We start from the raw sequence: 27,679 nt of genomic DNA, 5'->3' as shown, positions 1-27,679 counted from the left end.
TTTCAGCTTCAGCGATGCATTCCCATTCGGGGCTCATCTTTAAAGCCGTCCTGGCTCTTCTACTCCCGCGGCCGAGCAGCGCTGAGCCCGACCCATTTCAAGCCGTCAACCCGAACGAATCGGACGGATGCCTCCAGCCTCCCCTCTCCGCGCTTCTCTCCCGCGGCGCCGCGTCCGCGACAGAGGAGATCCTGGAGTCCAGCCAGGAAGCGCTGCTCGTCACGGAGCGCCGCTACCTGCGGACGGACTGGTGCAAGACGCAGATGCTGAAGCAGACCATCCAGGAGGAGGGCTGCCTGAGCCGCACCATCACCAACCGCTTCTGCTACGGACAGTGCAACTCCTTCTACATCCCGCGGCACACGTACCAGGACGGCGGCGTGTTCCAGGCCTGCTCCGCCTGCAGACCGAAGACGTTCAGCACCATCACCCTGACGCTGTTTTGTCCGGGTCAGACGCCCAGCACGCGGAGGAAGCGGGTCCAGCGCGTGAAGCAGTGCCGCTGCGTAAACATCAACACGAACTGAAGCACAGCTGGATGACCGGACCGTTAACAAATAATCAAGAAAACGGCGTCAGGGTACCGGAGTGAGGACATCTTTGATGAAACCTGACTGAACAGCTGCAGAGTCCAAAGCCGGCCCAAKGCATATGCGAGTTACGCGGCTGCTTGGGGCCCCAACACCACCAGGGGGCCCCCTAGAGCGTCATTTGATTTTATTATGTAGTGATGAATTGCACATTTTAGACTGTCTACACTTTCTGTTACAAAGTTTAGAAACAAAAGATATTAAACTTGCTATCTTTATTGTAAATTCAATTTTACTTTCAAATAGTTAAATTAATATGCCACACTTACAGTAAATACCACTCTCCATTTGAAAATGCTAAATTAATTAGAGSGTCTTTGCTTGTTTGCTTCTCCTGTAAGATTAAAACCAAGAACCATAACAACACTGGTATGATGTCCACTGCAAAAAATACAAGTTTTACCAAGTATTTTTGGTCTAGTTTCTAGTGTAAATGTCTTAGTTTAGTCTTTTTTCAAGTGTACTAAAAGTATYTCTTCAGCAAGATATAGGAGCTTGTTTAAAGTAAATAATTCCTTAATACWGATTAATATTCCTAAGTACAAACAATCTGCCATACCTGCTAAAAAGTTGTTTGTAAATTAATTGTATCTTATTTCAAGTGTGCAAAGATCTTTCTCTAGAAATTAGACTAAAAATACTTGATAATATTTTGTGTTTTTGCAGTATGAGCTAATAATAGTAGTTATTGTACATGCATAGTTGTAGCCTAGCAATGATGAGGTATCTGGCAACATTTTCACTCAGAAATCTGAACCTCCCCAAAAACCATGAATGGTATTCACTTAACAAACAAGGCTGTGGTTTCATGTCCTCCTKCCACTCAACTTTCCACCAATAAATTTGCATCCAGCACTAAAATAAGCTAGGTTSTTTAGCACTGACGTTTTGTGGCTTATTTTCTTCTGCCTGCTGGACATTATTTTGCATGTCGTAACAACTTTTCTGTATGAAAATGTAATTTTGTTGCTTTCTAAGAGACTTTATTTTGGGATTCATTACTTCTATACTGTTATCATAAAAAGCAAATAGATATAAATGCTTAAAATTGATCATTCTCTGTGGATAAGTTTCACTTTCAGTTTAACTACTAAAAAGTAGTTTAAAATGGTATTCTAATTTATTGAGCTGTTTTTATGCTCCTTTTCCTTTTTCCCTGATGCTACTCAATTTTTGTATTCTGCTACTTAAATAAAGAAAATACACCGTGACTTTATCATGATATTGTTTTATTTTTGAAAGAAAAAATACAGTGAGAATCCATGCAAGTTGTTTACTTTTGTAAAAGTAATTATACATTTGTAAAAAGTCTAATAGAAATGAACCAACCACATTTTTAATACTTAAATTACATTAAAAAACAAACATTTTGGTCGGCTGATGAAAATGTAGATTTTCTGTCCTGGTCCTCTTTGAATCAGCTCCAGATTTCTGGGGATATTTAAGTATCAGGAGCCAAAAGTTTCAATTTTTAAGGTGAAGTAACTTTAGCTTCTTTCTGGCGCAGCCGCTCCTTCTGTTGGAAGCAAAATATTGGATTAGAAGTCAGAACAAGCAAATAAGACCTGAATAAATGTCTTAAAGTTGACGTCGTACCAGACTGTTGGGGTTTATCTTCCTCGTTTCTACTTTCTTCTCTCCAGTGATCCTCTTCACTGTCAGCTGAGCCTCTTTTAATCTGTCGGATTAAAACCGGAGCATTCAGAAAATGGAAACAGAACAGAGCGATGCCGCTGGAGTTGTTCCAGACGTGGAAGAAATCGGAGTCAAAGGAAAACTCTCCTCTGAGGTTAGTGGATAACTTAATAAAATCCAGAAAGTAATTGTGAAAAGGACACGTTCAGACACACAGACCTTTCTTTTGAGATGTTTTTGTTCTCCCTCTTCCATCGGGCCTTGAAGTCGGCGCTGAACTCAAACCACAGCATGAAGAGGTGACCCGGCGTCACCTCCTTCTCTCCGGGTTTGGGTTTGAGTCCGAAGTACAGAGAAACATCCTGGAAACTGAGAGCAGGAAGGCGCAGACTTTAAAATAAATTTGAAGGATCTCACAAATAAAAGAATCACATCTTTTATTTGAATTATTTATAGATTTTTTTTCCTCCACAAAATTTCACTGGAGATATCTTTATTTTTTTTATAATTCTTAAAAATTAAATCAATTAGTAATCCTCTGGTGCAGATATTTGTTGATTTTCACAACATAAAAAGCGTTTAAAAGAAAATAAACATTTCATTCACTCAGCTGCAGAACTTTATAGCTAAATAACTACATATTAAGCATGGATAACTGCAATAATACGTAAATTTCATCAATTGATTGTGAATATTATATTGGAGAATAATTTCTCTAMTAAATTTGTTCTACTAAAATATTGCCATTAAGTTATAACAAACTGTATTTCATTGAGTTGCATGTAAATCTGAGAGGATTTTCCTTTTAATTGTTGCTAAATAAGAAAAGTTTACCAAATTAGAAAAATAAATCTAAATCCAAAGAATTACATAAAAAAATACAAATATTGCAAACCAGAGGTAAATTTAAACTTAAATAAAACACAATGTTAACAAAAAACAGTCAAAAACAACAAAGATTGTGTATTTGCATCCTGAAATTTAAACAGAAAATKTTATTCTTTTTTTAAAAAGTCTGCATAAGTACTGCTTTAGTAAGTATTGCATTGAATAGTTTAATTTTCTCACGTTTTTTGCACAGTCATCAGCTGATAGGAAGCTTCTGCATGCTCCTTTCTAGCTGCAAAGAAAAACAGAAACAAACATTTAATTCAATCTCCTCTTCAGGCTGTATTCTGCTGCAAGCCTTATAGAAATACATGCAGGAGAACAGGGAATGATGAAACGTCTGTCTAATAGAGCCAGACGACCATTTAGCCTCAGAGAAACTTTAATTACGCAGTCGTTCCTCAAACAGTGAGGCCATTGTTCAGACTGCGGCGCTGTTATGATAAAATAAGTCATTCTAGTTATTATCTGCGGCCGTCTCTTACTAAATGTTCTGGCAGTCTGCTGCAGACCTCAGAAAAATGTCTGATCGAGTCAAAGCCAAAACATTGTTTGGATTGATTCTGACAAGAAAAARCKGCAAAAGAAGAAAGCTGACTTAAATACTGCACCTAAAATTGATTGAAATAAAACCTGAATGGCTTAATTTTGAAGTAAATAAAATTAACAGATGTAAACTTTGCAAATCACAGAGATAAAAATGATTGTTTYCTGTAAGAAATGTGACACAAGCAACCTGATTTATACAAAATGTGCGCTTGTTTTCCACAGACACCTGAGACAGCAACATAAAGATCTACAAAGAGAAAAAACAAAAGTATAAGTAGAAAAAATATTTTAAAAGAGCTCAAGACTACAACTAATGAGAGAAAACACAAAATGAACAGATAAGAAAGACGTGAACAGACTGTCTTAGACAAAACAAATATATTTAAATTGACATTTCGTTATTCAGTTTCCTCATTCTGAAGCATTTGTTCCTTAATAACATTTTGTAACATGCACATATAAAAATATTATTTTATTTTATTGTATATTCTCACCAGTTAGAACAAAAACGTCCATCTTGTCCTTAAACGGCTGCAGATGTTCTCCAGAAGACTCTGAACAAACTTTCTGAACATTTTTCTCGCATCCTAAAGTAAAAATAAAAACAAAAAGTACAACTTAATATACCAGAACAATATTAATTTCTTAGAGTATAAAGAAAACAATGAGGCAACAATKAGAAACAGTGGCGGCGCCAGGTGAGCGATAGGGGGCGCTATGGCAACCCCTGGAAATATTTTATTTTTTATTTTTTCATCTAATTTAAATTTTTTATGGTGTAGCTGTTGTGGCATTTTTCTCAAAAGACACAAAATGTTAAAAAAAAAATTATTGTTATATATTGAGTTTTAAAAAAAAAAACATCACGCAGCAGGATTTGAACGTTGTGTATGCGCATTATCACTTCCGGAATACGTTACGCGAATATGGATGTTTTTTTTGGTTTTTTTTAACAAAAAGTTCCACAAATGGAATCACAGAAGGATGATTTTTTGTTAGCAGACTCCGACCAACAAATAAACATTAATCTGGATGAAGGAGACCAACTGTGCAGCAGCTATCCTTCCACCGCTGCTGAGGATGCTAACAGTGTTAGCACCGGACAGCTAGCGGAGCTAAGCGGAAGTCCTCAACATGGACCAACCATAGACGCCACCACTTTCAAAAATACCCGTCACACTTATTGGGAGAGCCACAGAGAAGTTTTAGCAAAGGCTGGCTAGATGAACACTGGTGGTTGGAATACAACGTGAGTAAAGATKCCGTGTTTTGCTTCGTTTGTCGCCATTTTCTAAAAGGAAGACGCAGATTCCTCCAGACTGGACACAAGAATGCAGGAGCTTGTATGAAAGTAAACCAAAATTTAAAAATCACAGATGAAATTGCTGCATTAAACAATCTGAACATTGTAGTGAAGTAATACAATTATTCCAAAAGCAACAGGGAGCCTGACTGCACAACTTAAAATGATTGCCATTAAAGTTAAACATATTTGTAGCTTAAGAATAATAAAGTCGATGTTTTYGAGTGGCTATCACAAAATCATCTRGGATGAACAATATTCAAAACATTTAACACATAATCAATAATTAGAAAGAATTATACTACCAAATAGTAAAGTAATTTATGTAAACCTATGACTTCTCAGCTATTGTTTTTCATTTTTGGTCTATTATGCAAGTAGGAATGATTTTTGTAATCCAAAATAACCTCAAACAAAACATTTAGTCTAATTTAATGTATGACAGCAAGACAAAAATAATGATTGTCTAATAAAGTAAAACTATGTATTTTTCTATGATTTGCCTATATCAATTTTTCAGTGCTAATATTTTGGATTTAAATGAAGTTTTTGAAATCTAGGAATTTTACTCAAGTAATAAGTAGCTGTCCAAGGAATTACTCAAGAGTAAAATAGTATTTGGTAAAAAGTTTACTCAACTACTGAGTAAATGATCATTTCAATTGTCAATCATTTAACATTTAAAAATTACATCAAATAATAAAATTAAGTCAAAATGTTGGTATTTTAAGGACCAAAATGACAAAAATTCATATAAGTAACAAAAATAACAAAATCAGGCAACAGAAAATGTTTCCAAATCAGTTTCTTTCAATAAAAAACGTATGAAACTTTAACAAAAACTGCAGGTGTGTGTCTGTGTCTGGTGAATTTTTGGTTAAAATGTTCATTCAGTGGGAAGAAAACACAAGTAAGAGTAGAAATACTTCATAATAAAATTACAGAAGTAAAAGTAAAAAGTTCAGCGTAGTAAAATTATTCCTAAAAGTAAATTTTTCAAAGAAGTAGATGTAACTGAGTAAATGTAGTTACTGCCCAGCTCTGATTACTCTGTCCCTGTTTCTGAGCCGTCTGGGTCCAATCAGTGGATCAGCAGAGCCAGTCTCCGGAGCTAGCCATAATGGAGCCGGGCTCCCCGGCCCTGACGCTTGATCCGCATCTCCCAGATAAGGTTACAAAAGAGAATAGTGTTTTCATTTAGGATTTGTGTAAACTGTTAAGGCGGCCTATCTCCGCGTTTCTTTTTGTCTGAATTTTGGTTCCGACTAAAAAGTTTTCTTCTGTCAGACTGAAGAGGTCACATAAACTTCACATAAACACAGACGGATGATGAAAATAAGGGCGTTGTCTGATGTGAGATGCATTTACACAAACTGTGGCTCTGTGGGAAAAGTAGCAGAGGAACTTGTGGGTTGCTAGGCAATGGACTTTACTAGGCTGCGTTCACACTGCGGCCCGAAGTGACCCAAGTCCAATTTTTATTTGTCATTTTTCCCGTATCTGATCGTTTCATGACAGTTTGAACAACACCGGTCAGATTTTTTTTGAATGCGACCCAGGACAGGTATCCAATCTTTTCAAATGTGACCTGAATCCTAACGGCCAGGTCCTGAATGTCACTGATACGCGACAAACGTCACAATTCTGCGTTCTAATACGCTCAAGTGGGAAGAAAAACAACAACCATGGCGGACAATAATGAGGACGTAGTTGTTACCGTGCTGGTTCCGTTCGGACAACAACTTCAAAAATCGTAAGCTATGCTTTACCGTTAGCATACATGTTTACTTCACTGAACACTTCTTCTTCTTCTTCCTTTTTTTGGCGGTTGGAAAAACACTGAGCTCACTCTCGTGTTATTGCGCCCTCTACTGCGCATGCGGGTCACTTTCAGGTCGTTTGCAGTTCACATAACTTTTCAGCCAGATACAGGAGCTTGTTTTACTCAATAAAAGTAAAAGATGGAAAAGTACTGGTTCCACTTGCAGATTATTTCATTTGCAACATGGGAAAAAATGTCTTGCACGTGAAATAGTCTGGCAGTGGAACTGAATCAAAAGGTGCTTCTTCAAAGTTTCGGTTGTTTTTATATTTTATATATATATWTTGATATATTTATCAATATTTTAACAGTCTGAGTTTGAAAAATACTTCTTAAAATTAAATAATATTGAACATTTTTCCACATTGATCAGTCGTCCAGGATTTTGTGATTTTTTTGTTTGTTTTTTATTTTTGGCAATTTAAATCGCAGATTTGTTGGTGCTAATTTCAAAATATTTGCAGTAAATTTTATGATTCTTGCCCTTATGCAAGACAGTAACTTTGACTTTTGACATCAGTCATGGAATATAACTTGACATCAAGTAAGGCTAAGGAAGCAGTGTAGTAGAAGTAAGACATACTGCCACCTACAGGTGGGAGTTAATCATTTAAACCAGGGGTGTCAAACTCCAGGCCTCGAGGGCCGGTGTCCTGCAACTTTTAGAAGTGCCTCTGCTGCACCACACCTGAATAGAATAATTAGGTCATTAGCAAGGCTCTGGAGAACTGAGGAGGTAATTAAGCCATTTGATTCAGGTGTTTTGTACCTGTGGCACATCTAAACACTGCAGGACAGCGGCCCTTCAGGACTGGAGTTTGACACCCCTGATTTAAACCCAATGTTTTTGAACATTTTTGCAGAAAAAGTGTAATTGGTGCAAAAAAAGTGATTGAATTTGGATTAATTTCTACAAAAGCAGGAGGGATTTGATTGCTGTAATTTGGCAGCAAATAGATAAACTGCTTTGATTTGATTTAAAAAATAATATTTAATCGCACAACTGTTATCTTTATGGTTCTGGTGTATATGGGCCAAATTTAAAGCGATGGTGGACCAGATTCTGCCCCCGGGCCTTGAGTTTAGTTTAATTGTACAAGAAATATTTTACATTAGAAGTAGAAAAAGTTTGTAAATTATAAAACATTATCTAAAGTTTTTGTTTTCAAAGCCTGAAATTCAAGCCGGTATATGTCTTGACATAAGTGTGTTTCGTTAGAAAATGGGGTCAAGATGAACGATTTAAGAGAAACTAAACCACAACAAAACATTCACAGGGAGAGTGAAGAAAGACAAAAGCGTAGCTGGTAACCAGGCATGAGGGCAGTTCAAACAGACTGAACAAGAGGAAGCTGCCACTGCAGATCTAGATCCTTCGGTAGTTTGGGTTGAGACAAAGCTGTGTTGAGAGGAAGAGAAAGCTATCTGCCGCGCACATCTCAGGGCCACACGGGCGCCCAGGTGAAACAACGGAGCAGGTTAAGGATGCATGCTTCTCTGCAGAGATGCTGCAGATACTGAAGGTCTGGAGATTACATAAGCAGAAGGCAACAGTCTCCCTGCGCTGGCGACATGGGCACAAAAGGCACAACAATGGGAGATCTGATGGGCAGAGGGATTAGGAGCTGGATCTGGAAGGCGCCAGGCCAGTATATCAGAAACGCAGAAACTCACAGGGACACAACAAAGCAGTCAATCATAATCATGCAGCGCGAGCATTGTCTTCAGAGTGGCTGGCTGGCATGCAGGATGGCGTCATGGGGGATAAGAAAGAGGAGAGGAAATCTTTTGTTCTGTCATCAAACTTTGTAGACTTTCAGTCCAGAGTAAAAACAGATCCTCAGTGGGAAACCAGACCAAGCAGAGGTTTGGTTGGCACACTGTAAAACATTTGAAGGTGGTTTAAGTTGAAAATGAAAGTCCACCTGCTGCCTTGAACATGCAACTAAAGTCAACAAGAAAATTGTTTGGTTTTAACCACATTTCTCTATTATTTTACTCGCAGTATCAAGTTAAAATAACGACTAATTTTACTTTAGAATAATTTAAATTCTTGTTTCAAATTGCATGAACAAAATTTCTGATTTCATAATGAATTTTATTAAATTCTGCTCAAAAACATTTAGTGTGAACAGGACATTATCCTCAAGCTTTGCGTTAAAATAACCATTTATTTAAAATAAAACACAAGAGTCAGATCAATGTAACGCACGTCCATCTCAGGAGACAAAAACAAGCTGCTAAGCATTCTGGGAAATAACTCCCACTCCTGTCTTTTTCTTCTTTCAGTTTTTTTAAGTGCTAACCTAAAAACTCCAGTTTATTCAACAATTAATAAAAAGTTAACACAACTTAACTTAAGTTTATCTTTGACAAACTCACACATTTAGGTTCAAAATCTAAAACTTGATCAATTTATTTGCCTTAAAGAGTAGAAGACAGTAGACGCAACTAAATGCGGCACAAATGTTTTGCAGTGTAGGAACATGATGCGTTTGCCGGTCAGTCATGTTTTAACCTCAGATATCATGATTAAAGTCATATTTTTACATTTTACATGTTAGCGTCACGTACTTGTCAGGTCTTGTTCAAGCTGCCTCAGATCTCGGCTGAGGTCATCAAATTTGACCTGAGCCGCCATGAAGACGTCCTGAGGCTCAGGGAGAGGAAACATGGACTTTTCTGTTCCAGCGTTCTGAGGGACACAAAACATTAGCTTTCAATGTTCCTGCTCGGTTAATAACAATAAATAGCATTTAGCTTAGTAAATTGTCACTTTTAAGTCTCCACCTGGTTTCTGTCATTTTAAAAAGCTTGAAACTTATTTAGTTTTACCATTTTTGATCATTTTCCACAGAAAAACACACAAACACAAATGCTTCATTTAAAGCATAACTAGAAATATAGTTTAATTTCCAATACCTTGTCCACGTTGTGCAGGTAGAACGATACTACGTAGTCCACCAGGCTGATCCGGTTGTCCTGAGAGGAAATGTTGGAGCCACATCAGAAACATAAAATATAATATAAAACATTTGTTCTTTATCAAATGACGTACCTAATTTAAAGATACAAGTATCTTAGTGTAATCTGAGCAATTATGTCTAAATATAATTTTTGTAGCCGACTTGCCAATCAGTCTATTTTATTGTTTGTGATTTAACATGAAATATTCTGTTTATATAGATAGACTGCAGTTATGTTTATTGTTCTGTAAACATAATTAGCCATGCATGTAAATCACGGCATAATCCTTTTTATTATTGCACACGTATAATATATTTGAATACAGAAGGCTTTGTTGAAAAATGTAAGTAATATGTAACAACTGAATTTATTTACAGTTTTGTAAAACAAACTACTATGTTTGTTTTATTCTCAAGAAATTCTAAATCAAGTCAAAATTGTTGGTTTATATATAATAATATTCAAAAGACCTAAAGTTTTTTTTAGGTCTTCTAATAGCAGCTTTAGAAGTTTCCAAATGAAGACCGTTTTGCTTTACTGTTCACTGTAAAACGTATGAAATGAGTTAAAGCATGCAGGAAAAGAGTCCCTGTTCATCTGCAGATGTCTGCGCTCACCCTGCTTTTGACATCTTTCAGTTTTGGGAGGATTTCCAGACCAAATCCGTCGGCCTGGCCTCTGATCCTGCTGCCTCCGTTCATGTGGTTTCCCAGCGCCAGCACCAGTCCCATCACCTCCCTGACACTGCTGCTCTCCAGCAGAACCTGTAAACCAGATGCACTCGTTTGACAGGGAGCTGATGTTTAGTGAAGTTCTCCGTTCAGGCTTTTTTCTGATGGCCACCTTGCAGACACATGAGACGGAGCTCAGCTTGCGTTTGACTGAGGAAATCCCATCAGTGAAGGTCGACTGGAAGATCATGCAGCAAGCTCTCCCAGGAAAGTCTGGAATCTGAGACAGTTCATACAGGAACCTGGAGAACATTCACAGAAGTTATCTTCTGATACATTTCATGTCAGCATAGTATGGGGAAAGTTTTTCTGCCATAATCCGAGAGCACAGATTTTCACTCTGAAAGCAGGACTTCATGTCTTTCTTCTCAAAACTTGTAATGCCTACACTCAAAACTTCTGCTCTCTCTCAAATATTCACTGTGCTCTCTCAATAGTAACCTGCAGCACTATTGATTGTGCTGCAGGTTGCTACAATCAATAGTAGCCACACAGGCACACCCACTAGAAGGAAACAAACGCACCCAGTACAACACTCGTATTCTATTGGCTGAGAGGTTGCCAGGCGATGATACTTTTCTGTTCCAAGTGCAAGCAAGCAGAGACGAGGAGAAAGGTTTGAGAGAGCACAGTGAATATTTCAGAGAGCAGACATTTTGAGTACAAGTATTACAAGTTTTGAGAACAAAGACATGAAGTCCTGCTTTCAAACTGAAAATGTGCTCTTGGATTATTTCAGAGTTGATTCTGACCACAAAACGAGTGAACATGAAAACTGACTGCTCAGGTTTGTCCAGCAGTTTAACATCATCTTCCTCAGACGATTCGTAGTGTTTCCTGATCTTCTCCAACTCATCCGGTTGAGCTCTCTATCAGCAAAATTACATTTTAGAACAAAACTCTGAATATTTGCTTAACATTCAGAAAGCTTCGTGTGTAGTACAAACATTTTCATAAAGTGCTTCGATAGCGTCCAGGTCCACCACAGAATGATCCACAGTCAGAACAGCTGAAAGAATGAAAAATTAATAAAAGTAGTTAATATATTTTAGATGCACAATAAGCAGGTCATGAAATCCACATTAACCTTAAAAAGTCTTTTATTGTTAGCTTGTTGACGCAGCCTGGTGGGAAAACTTCACATATTTTCTCCTACTACTCTCCAATTATAATTTTTGTTGACATTAATATTGTTTTTCTTTCATAAGTATTTTTTTCTTTTCTGCATATTTGCTTTTATTTCCCATAGAAAAGATTTGGTAGTTAACACTTGCTAAATTAAGTCATAAAATAAATAACACAGTGGATAAAATCATAACTACTACTATGAAGTCCAATTTTATTCATACCTCAGGATTGTTTAGATTTACAATTTAAATTTAAAGTATTTTATTTTTTAATCTGTCTGGACCGTTCCAAGCTGTTAATATTTCTGATCAGAAAAAAATATCAAAGCATTTTGGCAATATTAAAATATAAATCGTCAAAATATCAATGGAAACATCAACAATTATGAAATTTTTCATTTTATTATTGAGAAGGGTATGGATACTTTTGACAAACCAGCTTTCAATAAAATGTAAATAAAGGCAGAGTATTCATCTTTTCTACATTTATTCTTCTTTAGCATTGTTTTAATATATTCTCAGAGATGCCTCTCTTATTTCCAATAAAAAAAAAAACTAATGTTTTGGTTGAATAAAAATAGTTTTTAATCTATTCCTGCTAACAATATGAATAATCTTTACTATAATCTCCATATAATGCAAATCGTATTTAATTCTAGTATTAATTCACATCTACATCATATTCAATGCCTTCATATTTAAAGTATCTTTTGAAAATAACTTTTAAGCCCACGTTGCAGTATAAAAATAGTTTTTCTTATTGTTCTGATGTAATATTCTAATTTTAAATATACCGTTTTCTTTACCTAAAAGAGGAAAAATCATCATTAACAAAAATAAAGGCTTTCAAACCTCCAAATCTATATGATTCCAGTTTATTAAATTGGTGTGTAAATGAGTAAAATCCACCGACCTTGCTGAATATCTTTCATCTCCAAGTGGAGGCTGGATATGAGGATGCCCACAGCCTGAGAGCGTTTGCTGTCCAGCAGCTTAATGATCTAAAAACAAACGGTTACCATGACAACCTGGCCATCAGAAACCATCAATGAGGCGTTAGTAACGATTGCAGATCATGTGACAGCGTTTCCTTCTACTTGTCTGTGTCACATTTAGCTATTTTGCATCTTGAATTTAGTTTTAATTATGTGTTGGTGAAATTCAAAGTTTTTAAATGTTTAAAAACGACAACAAAGACATTGGAGTTTTTATTCAGATCACACATTGGAAAAATGATTCCAGTTAAATTATAATTACTAAAACCTAAAACCACGAGGATTTTAACTGACTTTTGTTGATAAGAACTGAGACGTTCAGAAGTATTGGCATGGTCTCCCTCTAGTGGAGAAGCAGTATATCTTCAGTAACAGTTTCTGGAAGCTGAGTTGTGTTTTATGTTTGAAGGATACTTCATACCTTTTTGGCTTTGACTTTCCTCTCATAGGCCTGAGACAGCGGCTTCCTTTTCCCCATCATTGTTGTTTTAGCAAAGAGATCCTCAAACTCATTGGCGTTTATGTGCGGTTCCTCTAACATGTTCCACAGCGAGTAGTTACTAAAGGAAGGAAAAGTAAATCAATCAGTCATATTAACTTAAGAAGTTAGTTTCCAATATGCCTCATGCATTAGCCTGTTGGAATATTATTTGACTCAACCTGAAAATATTCTTGAATGTCGTTATTTATTAGAGAAAAACTGCAACATGCCAAAGCTATATAATAATAATAATAATAATAATAATAATAATAATAATAATAATAATAATAATAATAATAACAATTATTATTATTATTATTATTATTATTATTAATCTTATTTTAAAATATTGTTCTTTCACACTTTAAGAACTTTTTTGTGTGAACCCTTAAACAAGATGCTTATTCTATTCTATTTTGTGGTGCACATTTATTTTGGTTGTTTTATATTTTTTAAATATGTTTACATATAATTAATTGTTTTTTTTTCCCCCAAACATGAATAAATTATATTTTGTTTGCATTTTGGCATGTTAATCTGTCTGCATTAATGCTTTTCTGAGGTTGAGATGGGAGCAATAGTGGCGAAGCGGAACCTATATTTGGGGGGGGGGGCGTTGCTTCCGGGTTCGCTTTAGGACGAACTTCCTGTTTGCTTCAGACACAATCTGGATGCTAACGGCAGCGCTTCGGCCGTCATTACTGAATCCTATTTTAATATTCTTCAGGTCAGTAAACTGTGAAAACAACCAAAACTACTCTGTAAGATGTTTACCTCTTATTTGATCAGCAGGTAGCATTGTGTTTCGGTTTCTGTGCGTCTTTCTGCTAATAGCTGTAAGTTTTATCAGCTGAGGTTTAGATTAGCACCATGCTAACCTACGCCTGGGAAGTCTTGCGGGTCTAGCTGATTGAAAGATCGTGATGTCTTACTAACTTCGGGTTTTATTACTTTTATTTTGCGTTTGTTTGAATAATTTTAAATGAATGTTGCTTGGTGACTCATAAAGTAGCTCAGAGCCTGAGAGTGTGGTTGGCGTTAAAGGAAGAGAAACTATTCTTTATTTATGAAGTGTGAGAATTCTGACGTCAAAGTTGGAACAATGCCATGTTAAATTCTATATTTTTTGGGTCTTATTTTATTTTTGATTATTAACTTAAAATCAGTTTATAAAATAAACTGATAAAAATAAATATTGAATATTCAAAATAAACTTCCAATCAATTTAATTTTAAGTGCTCAAACCTACTTGTCATCTTGGATCTGGATTCTGGTCCAGTAAAGCGGCTTCATGGCTTGGGAAGGTTCCACTGCTGGCTTCCTTGGAGGTTTTTCGGCAATGACGCCCCCTGCTGGTGGAGGAGGTGGCGGGTGAGCGACACCTGGTGGTGGTGGAGGTGGCGGGTGAGCGACACCTGGTGGTGGTGGTGGTGGAGGCGGAGGAGGCGGTGGACGAGGAGACAAACTGTCTTGTTTCTGAGAACTAGGAGGATGACTTTGAGGTAACGTTGAAACCACAGAAGAAGAAGACAAAACTTCTCCTGTGGAAACCATGTCTGGATTTTTGGAGGCTCCCATTGGCTGCTGAAGATTCAAGCAGGTTGTCGTGGTAACGTCACCATCTTCAGGACTCTTGATGAGGTTTTCTCGGTCAGTCTGGATGCTAACATTGCGGAAGCATTTGTCTAACGAGCCGTCGGTTGTGGAAATGGCAACATCTTTGAGCCCCTCTGGATGCTGGCTCCAAACCTGTGACACTTTAGCTTGTAGCTCCTCAAGCATCAACTCCAGGCGAGCAACATTGTCTCCGTTTTCGTCCCTCAGTTTGCAAAGCTGACGCTCATAATCCTCCTGGAAATAATGTTTGTGAAAGAAGAAAGTAGCATCACTTTGGCAATCAAAACACTTATTTTTTCTTGGACCAAGAGCTGAAAACTGAAGACTGTTGTGGAATGAAAAACTTTGTTGAGCTGAGTCCCAAACTATTACCTAATTAATAAAAAAAATCTTTTTAAAGAAATTTTCTTTGAATTTTTTGGAGAAAAATCGTAATGAGAATAAGAGCGATACTGGCAGAAATTAGAAAAGCTGTCAGAAGGGAGAATTATGCTGCAAAAAGCTGCAATAAGTATTTCTAAAACAGAAAACAAAAAATACTTTATCATCATGGATGTTATGTTCTCAGCTTATTTTCAAATAGTTTTTATTTATTGTCTGTGCTAGCCACATACTAAAGTAAAAAAAAGTCTTAAATGTAGTCATTCATGCTATTTTAACACTCAGACATATTCTTGATTTTATGCTATATTTTTAATATTCCTTTGGGCATTAAACCAATCTGTCCTCTTAGAAAGGGTTTTATTGATTTGAACATATTTTTACAACATGTTGTATTGCAGATTGACTAAATGTAGTAAATCTTCCAAAAAAATCTGAAAACTTTGATCTCAGAAATATTCTAGAAAAACGTGGACATTTCTGAGTTTCGAAAGAAGACATTTTTCGACTTTTCAAAGTCAGAAATTTTCTTGTTTTTTTTGTTTTGTAGAAAATGTTAGAGAATTTTTTTTGTCAAAAATATACTTTTTCTTTTTCTCAATCTGCAAAAGCCTAAAAACTGTCGTAGACTTTGGACCTTTTATAAATTGGAAACGTTTATTTTCTGATGAGTCTTGAGATTGCATTTGTTGCAAATAGGTGCCAGTCTGAAACTAAGAATTGAGAATTTTTAGAAAATCTTAAAAATGTAGATACTTTTATGTATTTTATACTGACCTTTAGCTTCTCCTGCTCCTGTTTGCATTCTTTTTTCAGCTGCAGGAGAGCGGCCTGGTGCTCTAACAGGAAATAGAACAGCATACAATAACAAAATGCAGCTTTAGCTTCCCAGAAATGAAACTAAACAAGACCTCTCAAAATGTCAACATTTCTCTGAAGCCAAAGAAATAATTGGAAAAAACCACAACAATCAAACAAACGTCTATAATGTGACCAGATGATGGCTGCAGATGCCTAAAGATCCAAGTAGAAAACTTTCTTGCTGCAAAAAGATGACCGCTCACTTGCATCTTGAGCAAACAGTCTAAGCAAACATTCATCTGCTAATGGATGACTCGAATTACTGAAAGGTAAATTAAAAAGTGTGTTTACTGTCGTCTTTCTGTTTGCAGAGATGTGGGTGTGTACAGTGAAGCTCCGTTTGACCACTGCTCAGACATTTCATAAATTCCGTCAAGTCATGAAAAATATGAAACTAATGATGCAGTAATATACTAATTTCAACACTTTAGATTTTCTTTGATTCGTTGATAATAATATACTGGATGAAATTTTGTTTAATGAAGGAAAATGTAAACGTTTAGTTTTTTACGCCTATAAAATACAACAAATTAAATTTTAACAGTAAAGGGTGAAAATCCAAGACTTATTTGCAGGGCCTCCTACTCTAATAAGATTTAATAGCAAACATATTTTTACCTGATAATCCGGTTGACTCGGTTCGATTGGGAACCAAAATTGCGACATTTGTTACATTTTCATTTGCTTTGGTTCGTTTTCGCACTGAAAAACCTGTCTCCCCTACCCGTCGCCCGTGGGGGCGCTGCACAAACAACTACTGAAGGAATCGACACAAAACCTCTGAAGAAGGCCAGCGCAACTTCCTCCTTCATGAAATGTAAACAAAAATGCAGCGGCGTCTGATTTTAGCGGCTGTAGAATTTCTCCACTGGTATACATTACTAGTTTGGACATCGCCTGTTAGCCGCTAACGCTAGCGACGCTCCGGTATACGCCATTACTGTGAGTCATTGAGTCACGTCCACAAAACCGTACTGTTCCATTGCGGAATGAGCAGGAATTTGTCACCAAAATGATCGTAGAGCTCTTATTTCTTACCTGATTTCTATAAATATTCATTAAAGCTGAGAAAATGACTGATGCTTTGATATGTAAACATGTTTTCTCCCTTGATATAAATTTATAGACAGTTTGGTTTCTGTCAAACGAGTCGGACTTTGTAGACCAGGAGTGTCAAATCCATTTTCGTTTTGGGCCAAATCAAGACCATGAACGCTCGTAAAGGGCCGGTTGTGCCAGAATGTACGGATACAAGCTGTTCACAAACTGCTAAAATATCAATGAATTCTTAAAATTATCTAACGTCTTTTCAGTCCCTCCAGGATTTCGGATTTTTTTTTTGACTTTTTTTTTTTTTGCAATAATAATCGAAGTGTTTGTTGTACTATTCTGGAAATATTTGCGATATTTGAGTTTATTTATGACGACAAATGTGACTTTTTTACTCACTGTAAAAAATATTTAGCTGTTTAGTACAGCTGCCTCAGCTGTACTAAACAGCTGAGGCAGCTGTTTAGTACAAGTAAAAGTTTTTGAAAACTTTAGAGAAAAATCTGCAATAAACTTCCTATTATGTATTAACGCAAAGAAAGACAGGGAATTTCCATGATAATTCTCAAGAAACTGGAAGGACTGATTGATATAATTTGGCAGTAAACAAAAACTGCATTGATTTGATTGATAACATAATATTTAAGCACACTTAAGTGTTTAGTCTAAAATCTAGAGGGCCACATAAAGGTTATGGCGGGCCGGATTTGGCCCATGGGCCTTGAGTTTGACACATATTCTAGGCAAACGAATTGGTGTGATTAAAGCGGATTAAACAGGGCTGGTCTGAATGCACCCTAAATTAGGCAAAAATATCACCGTTATAAACTGATCAGTACCTGCTTCTGTATACTTCAGGCCAACCTTTTCTTCCTTGAGAGGTGGCCACACAGCTTGCAGGCGACCAGGAGTTTTTTCCTCTCCTCCTCCTGCTGTGGGCGTCTCTGACTGTAAGTTAACCACAGTGTTATTTTGACTCTTAAAATACAGTCTCTGCTCCCTGTAGCCATAATCAGAAGCTATGCAAAGTTTTAAAGCATGCATTTATCATTCTAAAAGGATTCTGCATGAGTTTCTGCATGAAACGTAAAGATTCTTTCTTACTTTTTCATCACATGTATCATTCTTCTCTAGTGTTTTTTTGGAGGTTCTCTCAAAAATATTTCTTAGCACATCTTTATCGTTTCTCATCTTCTTCCTCACTGCGTCCAGGTCGATCCTCTCTGTCGAGTCTTTCTTCAGAGGTTTTGGTGTGAAAAAGGCCTTGAAGGCATCGAAAGCAGCTTCCGCGCTCGACAGAGGTCTAGTTGGCTCGACTGGTTTTGTGTCTTCTTCTGCTTGAGGTTCTGGACGTTCATCATTTCCATCCAATTGGGTTCTGATTTCATCCTGATGTGGTTCAGTCACCAAATCTTCATCTTCTTTATCCCCAGGAGTAATCTGGTCCTGAAATCCGTTCTGGGTCTTCGTGTCACTCTGTTTTTCTGTGAAAACTGGACTTTGTGCAAACGGAGGACTCTGTTTGATTTGAGCGGATGTGCCGTTCTCAGCCCCACCGATTCCCTTCCTTAAGACCCGCAGGCCGCTGAACAGAGCCGGGAGCGCGACCTTTTTGTCTGTTGGGCATCCTGGAGAGAAAGTAGCTCTAGTCAGAGTTGACCCAATCGGAGGATTAACCGTTTGTTTATTAATATGAAGTGGAACGTCATTTGGGCTGGAAAGGAGACGTGCAGAGGCGTCTTCTTCATATTCCGAATATTTTCTCTTCTCTTTACTTTCAACATCCTCCAACTCTGGTTCCTGTTCTTCAACAGAGCAAGTCAAACGTTTCACAATTATCACAGGATGTTTGGTTTCCACCGCAGAATGCACGAGTGGGAAACGGTCTTCCTGAAAATGTATGCCATTATTTTCAGTCTCGTTTTGGGGACATTTTGGGGAAGTAGCTTCATTTATTCCGAATGTGTCCAGTAATAGATCAACTTCCTTGCAGCTATTAACTTTGTCTTCAACTGCAGAGTTAATCTGATGGTTATTCAACATCCAACTCTCCGTATCTGAAGCAATTTCAGAGATTTCAACCCAAGCTTTCAGTTCCTTTAGGATGCACTGTTTGCTTGTTTGGTTTTCTGTAAAAGATGCATCACTTTGCAGAGATTTTGTGAAATAGCATTCAGAGCCATTAAACGGGTTAGAAGCATCTTCAGACTTCATTTTGCCGTTAACGTTTGTCAGTATGTCTTCATTTTCTGCCTCCATTGGGCTACTTAAAGTTCTTGGCTTTTCCATTTGATTCAATCTGAGATTTCAGAGAGGATTATAAGTCATTTGTTAAATTATTTCATTGTTTCCAGCATGCAACTTTAAAGGATCGTTAGGAAGGAAACTTCACTTTACTGTTTCAGTCATTTCAAAAGTAAACCAATGAATCCTTTTCACAAGTTCCTCCTACAAGTGGAAGCAGCTCTCAGTGATTCAGATGAGCCGCAGAAATCCACAGAAGGAATGGAAAATTTCCCAACTCCTTTTCCATGGCGCTGCTGGTTGGAGTGACTCAGCTCTGCCACATGCCGTTAAAATCCCATCCGAGTCCCAGTTTCAGCCTCTGATCCCTGGCCGGTTTCCTCCTCAGTGCTGCTCCATACCTGGTGTGGTTGTTTACCTCCTGGTCGCTGTCCTGCAGACCGGAGGGCAGACAGATGGTGTCTCCAGCTGAGCCCGTCTCTTACGACACCCTGACATCCTAAAGGGAGTCACGCAGAGCAGATGGAGCAGCGCCACACCCACAGCAGAAGGAGGGCAAACAAGACGGCCAGGGATCCCTTGTTAAACATTTGGTAGGTAAATGCAATGCCAACTGCAGCTGGCTGGGTGTGCAGTGGTCCAAGGAAGTATTAAAATTAATTACATCTTGTATTCTGAACCAAACTGAATATCTAACTTTCACCTCACTTGAATATTAAAGAAATGCTAACATTTAATGAGGTTTTGCAAAAAAAAGCCAAGAAAAGTAGGAAAATAACTCAAATAAAGCTGCAAATAATCATAATTATTGTGATTTTAAATGCCAAACAAAGCAAAAAACATCTTAAACAGTAACCAGATACATAGTATAAATACACAATATATAAATAAATTTCTTAAATGATTTTGTATTACACTCAAGTTCTGATTAGAAAATATATAAAATGGTTACAAATGAAACAAAATTAAAACAAATACGTAAAAAAAAAATCTAAAAAATGAATTGCCTTAATATAAAAACGATTTCCAATAATTACAAAAATAATTGGAAATTATTTCTTTTTAAATCCTCAGAAATCAATGAAATAATAGGAGGGAAAAATGTTTTTAAAGTGCCAAAATGTTACACAAGGAGCCAAAAGATTCCCACTTTCTACTCAACTGAAATAATCATTAATAAACAGTTTTATTGATATAAAAACATCAAAATGAAAATGTAAACGTTTTGTTTTCTTATCTAGCTTTTGTTTGAGTTACTCTTCCTTTTCAGGCTCCACCTTTGTTTGCCAGCAGGTTAGAGGCAGAGGAGTGACACCAGGATTTTATTACAATGTTTACGTTTCTCTACATGGGAGCAGCTTTAATGAGCTGCACTTTAGATTTTCTAATCTAATGGAGATCAACTTTGATGTTTATGTAAATTCATGAAAGAAGAATGCATGAATATGATCCTCCATTTTATCCAGCATAAGAAAAGTAGTGATGTGCTGCAGCATAAAAAAGTTTTATGTGATACTTTAGTGGTGTAGGTTAATATAAGATGTCCACATTTTTCTTTATTTCGCAACAATCAGTTTAATTTACCACAATTGCATGAAAATGACCAGATTAAAAAGACAATATAAAGGTAATAGAACACATTTTTATTGAAAAATTAAAATTGGCATTATCATCTACAAAAGTAACTTCAAGTAATGACTTTTTCTAGTTATTTCTTTAAATTTCATTTTGAAATATATTGTCTTCTGAAAGTTGGTAATAAGAAAAATAAAATGTTGGATAAAAAAAGAGAGCCAGGGTTTCCCCCAGTGTATTATAAGCCTGGCTGGCCAGCAGGCTTTACTTGTGCCCCCACCAGGCTTAACATCGCTTATTTATCTAAAACATTTTTTAAATGTTTGCATTTTTAAGACTTTATAGTTGGTGTCAAGGTATTAATCTTCCAGTCTTTCTGTAACACATAATAATCAAGTGATATTTTCAAATTTCCGGTCAACTTTAAAGATTTTTTTTTAACTCGAGCACAACAGCCCTCTGGATGAATGGCTGCCTTAGAGCCCAGCTACCAGGCGTAGCAGGTTTTCTGGGGGAAACCTTGAAAGCTGTTTAATGTTCATAATTTAAATCCAACATCTTGTTTCGAAATCTGTTATTGTGGAACTTAAACGGAGATTGCTTCACAAGCAGAAGTCKGATTCATTCGGTCTGTAAATGAGATCCATCCTCATTGTGCAACAGGCCTGCAGCCCACTGAGGAATCTGCTCTGTTTTTCCTCTGGGGGTCAAATGAGGTCATGAGCAAACACAAACAGCTATGAACTGTAGACGTATATTATTTAATTTTCTTTTTCATTCTGACAATACATCATATATCAGTGCAGTACAAATCCTACTTAATTTATTCGGCTCATGTTTCTACATTTTTAGTGCATCATTAGCTTCATGTCAGAAAATATAAACATGTTTTTATACAGATACAGCTCTGGAAAAAATTAAGAGACAATTTAAAATGATCAGTTTATCTTGTTTTACTTTTTATAGTTATATGAGTAAAATGAACATTGTTCTTTTATTCTATGAACTACTGACGGCATGTCTCTGAAATTACAAGCAAAGATTTTGTATTTACAGAAAATGAGAAATGGTCAAAATAACAAAAAAGATGCAATGCTTCCAGACCTAAAATAATGTGAAAAAAGTTCATCTTCATTTAGAAACAACAATATTAATATTTTAGCTCAGGGAGGGTTCAGGAATCAACATTTGGTGGAAAAACCAGGATGTTTTCAACGGGGTTCACTGCAGTGGGCTCCTAATTTTTTCCAGAGTTGCCTATATTTGTTTGTTTTCCAGTTCATCAGACAGTGAAAAATTAGAGAATTTTGTGGTGCAAATATGGAATGTAAAGCAATATCTTTCATCAAATCCTGAGACTAATGCAACAAAGAGGTTCGTTTGTTGGCTCCGTAGCTGCAGGGTGAATGTAGACGGCATTTTGGTTCAAGGTATTTAAGAATTTTTGTACAAGATGTACAAAACTACTTATTTAATATTTTCTCCTTCCTAATAAAGCATTGTAAGAACCAGAATTATTTTTATTTTTTTGAAGTGATATTTGACTCACCGTCAGGTGAGAGAGTTCATCATCAGGAGCAGTGATGCGCAGGAAGTCGATGTGTTTTGGTCGTGATGGATGAAAGAGAGACCTGCAGCGGGACAGGGACTCCTCCACTTCCTGCTGCCAGATTTCCTCCTGCCTCTGCAGGGCTTCGTCTGCAGACAACAACATGCAATCCGTCTTATACATGTCATTATTTCAGAGATTTTTCATTAGCCATTTTATTTTTCAGGGAAAAAAGGCAGAAATTTGCACAGTATTATTTTGAAACTCCAATCTCTGATAGAGGTACTCTTGTTGGACACTACTTTGCTTTCTGTGTTTTTAACAAACCCCAAAATTTTAGGTTAGTCAATGTTGATTTTAGGATTGTAAATTGCAATCAGCTGCGTTTCCATTTACCATATAATTGTGCAATTTGATTAATGAAAACACGCCAATTTTGAAGAAACTCGTTTTTTAAAAATATAGTTTTGGTGCTAGGATGAAGTGTGTTTTTATTTCGCAAAACTGCAATTATTATTTTTTTTTTCATGTCACGCGATCAACAACCGGATGTCGCCTCTGGCGCAAGCCACGAAGAAGAAGACAGGAAGTGGCAGGAGTCTACTGCCGCCACATGTTTTTTAATGATTTGTTGCGTGAAGAAAGTTATTCATGTGTGTTTTTAAATTGTGTTTCTTATTTAATAGAAAGGCCGCAATTGTGAAATTGTGTTTTTTCAACATTGGTACAATATTTGTGCACATTTGTAATGGAAACGCATCTATGGTAAGTAAAAAACGTTTCTTTAAACTGTACTGTTACTGTGGGCAAAAATCGTAACTATAGTGAAATAAAATTAGGAGTAGGTTACATTTATTCCACTCCATAAGAGCTCACTGATGAATTTTCATTACGGATGTCCTTCACCTCATGTGAGCATGCAATTAACTTTACCCTGATCCATCAAAGTGATGCTTGAACCCATTTACACCCAAAATAAAACCCAAGCAAAAACGTTCAATCACTCCTGAGACATAAAACAACTTTCGTTTCGCCTGATCCAGGTCAAATCCAAACCTACATGAGTTTTCATATCACGATTTAAGAGGTATTTCAACACACACTTTAATAGGGATGTCAAACAGTGAGGGGTGATTATTCTCAGACTGCTACACATCCTCCGGTAAGAGCGTTCAGCGACCCAGAGGAGTCTGCAGCAGATAGCCAGGCTTCCGTCTGAGCTTTAAAGGCAGCGTGTTTTAAATCGATGTGTAAATCTGACAGTCAGGGCTCAGCATGGTGCTGCTTTCCTCTGATGTTCACTCAACTGATCAACCATTAAACGTCAGTCACGTTGTTTCCCCCGCGCTGTACCACCAGGGAAGACTTAAAATATTTGGTTTCCTCTATGCTTCTTAACTGTACTCTATTCAGGATGAGTAAGTGGGAATCATTATAATGTGACTGAAGAATAAAGACTTAATTCTCGTTTCATTTAGGTTAAAAATCCGGCCCACCGTAGCTTTTTACGTAAACGTCTGCACACTTTAAAGGAACCGTGAAGCGTCCTGTGCTCAAATATTAAGTTTTTTGTCTGTATACTGGCAATTTACATCAATCAGTTCATCCAATTTTTCGTGGAAATTCACTCAAAAATCAACAAATCCGCGAATTTTTCGCACTAATTCGTAATTGTGAGTTTATTGCTAATTTTCCCACATAAAATGTCAAAAAATTAGCGTCGGTTAAGCTAACCGCGTTAGCATCACTTAACGATGCTAGCTCGGTCGGTTAAACTAACCGATAGGTTGTCTAACCGAGTAACTTAACCGAGTTAGCATTGTTACGTTAGCATAGGTTAGTTTAACCGGGCGGTTAAAATAACCTATAGTTTAACTCGGTTAAGTTATGCCAATTTATGCGAGTTAGCGTCGTGTTTAAGTGATGCTAACTCCCACCTGCAGGTGGCACTGTTTCTTCTGCTACACTGCTTCCTCACTTTACTTGAATTTACCGTAATTTATAGTCAGTGATCGAAGCACAAATGTAAAATTTCTTGGAAATCTTTCTAAATTAGCTCCCGTAAATCTGTGATTTTGATTGCAAAAATAAAAAAGTGATATTCTAGATGGACTATCAATGTGAAAAGATTTTCAGTATTATTTAATATTTAAGAGAACTTATCAAATGCAGAAACAACTAATTTGTGAATATTTTTAACAGTTTGTTAATGGGTTCTTTTAAGACATTCTGGCACAAGTGGATATGTGAAACATTTTAAAATAAAATGCATAATTATGCTAAACATGAGTTGAAAGCTTTTGACTTCTAAAATTGCAAAGCAACATTAAACCTAACCTTTTTGTGTTTAAAATTTTAATTAAAAATGTTATATTTTGATATGTTCAATGAAGTAAATGTGAAATTTTGTACACTGTTGGTCAAACCATAGATTAATGTTTTAAATTAATATTAATTAATCTCAAAGGTAAATTTCTCATGGAGTTGTTCATTTGTAAAGTATTGGAGGCATTTTTACCAGAAGATAACAGATAATCTTCCTTCAGCTGCAGAGTTGACCACGTTAGCTTCTCATCATTTTTCGCTCCTCCTGGGTTTGTGGCGACCCTCTTGCAGCAACTACCCAAAGCATCCAGCGAACCTTTTTCTGAATTGATCCAAGCTTTCTTCTTCTCAGATTCTTGCCAGTCTGTCATGTCGGTCAGGCTTAATGTGAGAGGAGAAGACAGGATGGGGGACAAAGTTCCTGAACTGCTGGATGCAGAGGGGATTGGAGAGACGCCGTCTCTTCCTGGTAGACTGTGCGACGTTAACGGAAAGGTTAAGTGATGAGAATGTGACGTTGCACTCATTTCAGTCGGATCTTCTGGTTTTCCTAAAATTTTAGATACTCTGTTCTGATCTTCCAGCCATCTTGTAACCTGTTGCAAAGCGTCTAAAGATGCCAAATTGCTGCCATCTTCCTCCTCGCTTGTTTCTCTGGTCCAGTCTGAGCTGGTCAGACTGACGCGGCGCAGAATCCCCTCCACCTCCTTGATCTTTCCCATCACTCCCTCTGCCGCGACTACAACTTCAGTTTCCTCTCTCTCGTGTTTCTGGTCTGCAGTTTTACTTAACATCTCGTTATCGTATTCGGAAAGCTCGGTGTCAGAGTCGGCCTGGTTTKCAGAGAAAACCTCCCACCTCTGGGAGCGTCCAGGAGAAGCAGCTGGCAGCTTCACTCTCCAAACCGGCTTCAGCAGCTCAGAGGAAGAAGTCCGTATGTGCTCCATTTCTCCTTCTGCTTCTCTTCGTCTTCTGTCTGTTGCTTCATGATCAGCTGTTTGGCACTTTCTCCATCTTGCTTGGCCTGGCGTCGCTCTGAAGTTATTCGTTGACGTCTCTTCTGCTCTCTGCCTTCTTTTACGGGGAATTTGGACTCCATGTGATATTTGTAAGGCATTCCAGCTCTCTGTGTAGTAATTTGGCTTCAGTTTTGTTGCTTGTTGGTTGCCCATCCTCATAAAGGCCTGGCACTCTGGGCAGTAGTCCCCCAACGATTCATCTAAGGCATCGAGGGTTTCTCTGAAGTCTGCGGGGCTGAATTTATCTGCCTGATTGTGCTTTTCTGGTTCAGCTGAACCCTCCTCTTCACGCTGAGAGGTTGGCATTTGTTGGGTGCATGAATGAGCATCAGAGATGGAAGATGAACTCTGACAGATCTTCTCTTTTAGAAGTTTGTAAAAGCTTAAGGAAGAATAGGTGCTCTCCATGCTGGTGTTTGTAGGTGACGATTGTTAGACCTGAAATAAGAAATAAAACTTATGTTTTTGCACTTTTTTAGCTGTCAATTTTGTTTTTTAACTATAAAACTAAGAAACTAAATTGACAGCTTGGTAAGATTCTGAAAAAAAAAGCAGAATTTTACCAAGTATTTTTGATTTAGCTTCAAGTGCAAATATCTTAGGCTGCGTTCACACTGCAGCCTGAAGCCTGAAGTGACCCAATTCCGATTTATGTAGTCTTAATGTGACCTGGATCTGATCTTTTCATGACTGTCTGAACAACAGAGGATTTATTTTGAATGTGACCCAGGACACTTGGATATCCGATACTATCTGATCTTGTCGCATTCATCCGACCTGAAAGTCATCGATACTCGGCAAACGTCACTATTCTGCGTCAACTTTAAAATCGTAAGCTATGCTCCACTATTAGCAATCATGTTTACTTCTGCAAACACTGAGCACTTCTTCTTCTTTATGGCGTCTATGTGTGACGTTATCGCGCCCTCCACTGCATCACTTTCAGGTTGATTGTAATTCACACTGAACATCACATACAAGTCGCATATATTTATTTGGAAGTGTGAACAACCAAAAAAAGAAAAGCAAATCAGATTAAACAAAAACTCAGAATTGGGTCACTTCAGGCTGCAATGTGAACGTATAGTTCACTTGAAATTAAACAAAACTACCTTAAAAGAAACTTTGTAGCCAGCTTGTTTTAATTAAATGACTTCTTAATTGATTCCCAACAGAAGGTGGACACACATCCTCGGTCCTCTGTTACTGATGAACTAGTGCTTGTTCCATCTGCAGATTAATGCACTTTACAAGACATTTTCCTCATGCTTTAAGTTAATTGATCTGCCGATAGAACTAGTACTTTTTCATCAATATTAGGGATTTATTGACTTTAAACAAGTGTGTATATCTTGTTGAAAAGTTTATTTTCAGTTAGTTTGTCTTATTCCAAGATATTTGCTCTAGAAACTAGACCAAACCAAAGATACCTGGTAAGATTTTGGTTTTGCAATGCAAGAGTAAAAAGTTGCAAGGCTCCCAGTCTTGGTTGTCCAGGTTCTTATTAAATCAAACTGCACAATACCAGTGTAGTTACCCTGAATCATCAGTTTACAAAGAAGGTTCTCCTTAACTCATTTTCAAAATAATTAAAATAATAATGGCATATCTTTGGACTTACCTTCAGCCAAATAGCATCCCTACTTGCAGAAGCAGGTCACTTCTTTGTTGTACCTGCTGTGATGCTCAGGTGACCAGGACGTGTGTCCACCTTCTGTTGGGAAGCTTTCGGCCAATCACCAACTCAGGATGTAAACTCAAACATCTCCCATTGGTTCGTCTCCCAAAGCTCGCTGGAAGCTAATCTCCCCCAAAGGGGAGAAAAGAAACAGACGGAGGGGATTTGCTCTAATTAGTGTAATCTTCTGGACTTCAATCAGTGCCTTAGTAATAAGTCGGTCAATGTCTATTCCACCAGAAGCCATTAAGTTAATCTTGCAGAAATGTCGTTTTTCAGGAGCAAACTTTGA

General features: G+C 37.2%; 2 protein-coding genes and 1 long non-coding RNA gene across 5 annotated transcripts in view; 2 read left to right on the top strand and 1 right to left on the bottom strand.

Annotated features, from left to right (window-relative positions):
- The window catches only part of grem1a (gremlin 1a, DAN family BMP antagonist), a 15,105-nt gene extending 13,304 nt beyond the window's left edge, over positions 1 to 1,801 (top strand). Inside the window, exon 2 of the mRNA XM_008397377.2 lies at positions 7 to 1,801. Within this exon, the coding sequence (XP_008395599.1) occupies positions 15 to 527 (513 nt within the window). The 5' untranslated portion in view covers positions 7 to 14 and the 3' untranslated portion in view covers positions 528 to 1,801. The remainder of the gene's footprint in view (positions 1 to 6) is intronic.
- A 48-nt stretch (positions 1,802 to 1,849) lies between these two features.
- fmn1 (formin 1) lies at positions 1,850 to 27,679 on the bottom strand. 2 transcript variants are annotated; one of them, XM_008397379.2, is made up of 19 exons: positions 27,331 to 27,679; positions 24,884 to 26,147; positions 22,366 to 22,514; positions 17,837 to 17,945; positions 15,864 to 15,925; positions 14,338 to 14,939; positions 13,029 to 13,167; positions 12,526 to 12,613; positions 11,433 to 11,494; positions 11,266 to 11,354; positions 10,598 to 10,727; positions 10,372 to 10,518; positions 9,710 to 9,769; positions 9,362 to 9,482; positions 4,157 to 4,249; positions 3,294 to 3,345; positions 2,445 to 2,594; positions 2,187 to 2,268; positions 1,850 to 2,106 (listed from the first exon to the last, which is right to left on the bottom strand). In XM_008397379.2, exons 2-19 carry the CDS (start codon positions 26,115 to 26,117, stop codon positions 2,062 to 2,064), a joined length of 3,414 nt encoding a protein of 1,137 aa, XP_008395601.1. In that variant the 5' UTR covers positions 26,118 to 26,147; positions 27,331 to 27,679; the 3' UTR covers positions 1,850 to 2,061. The 2 variants fall into 2 exon arrangements, with proteins under 2 accessions (XP_008395601.1, XP_008395602.1); XM_008397380.2 differs by lacking the exons at positions 22,366 to 22,514; positions 24,884 to 26,147; positions 27,331 to 27,679 and adding an exon at positions 18,102 to 20,024.
- On the top strand, positions 13,746 to 18,522 carry LOC103457339 (uncharacterized). Of its 2 annotated transcripts, none has more exons than XR_532420.1 (3): positions 13,746 to 13,815; positions 18,210 to 18,340; positions 18,431 to 18,522. It is a non-coding gene; the product is annotated as an uncharacterized LOC103457339 (long non-coding RNA). The 2 variants fall into 2 exon arrangements; XR_532419.1 differs by lacking the exon at positions 13,746 to 13,815 and adding an exon at positions 16,567 to 16,889.

The sequence above is a fragment of the Poecilia reticulata genome, linkage group LG21 (assembly GCF_000633615.1).
Source record: "Poecilia reticulata strain Guanapo linkage group LG21, Guppy_female_1.0+MT, whole genome shotgun sequence".
Lineage (NCBI taxonomy): Eukaryota > Metazoa > Chordata > Actinopteri > Cyprinodontiformes > Poeciliidae > Poecilia > Poecilia reticulata.
Note: the sequence above shows the minus strand (reverse complement) of the source record. Positions and strands in the feature narration are given on the sequence as shown.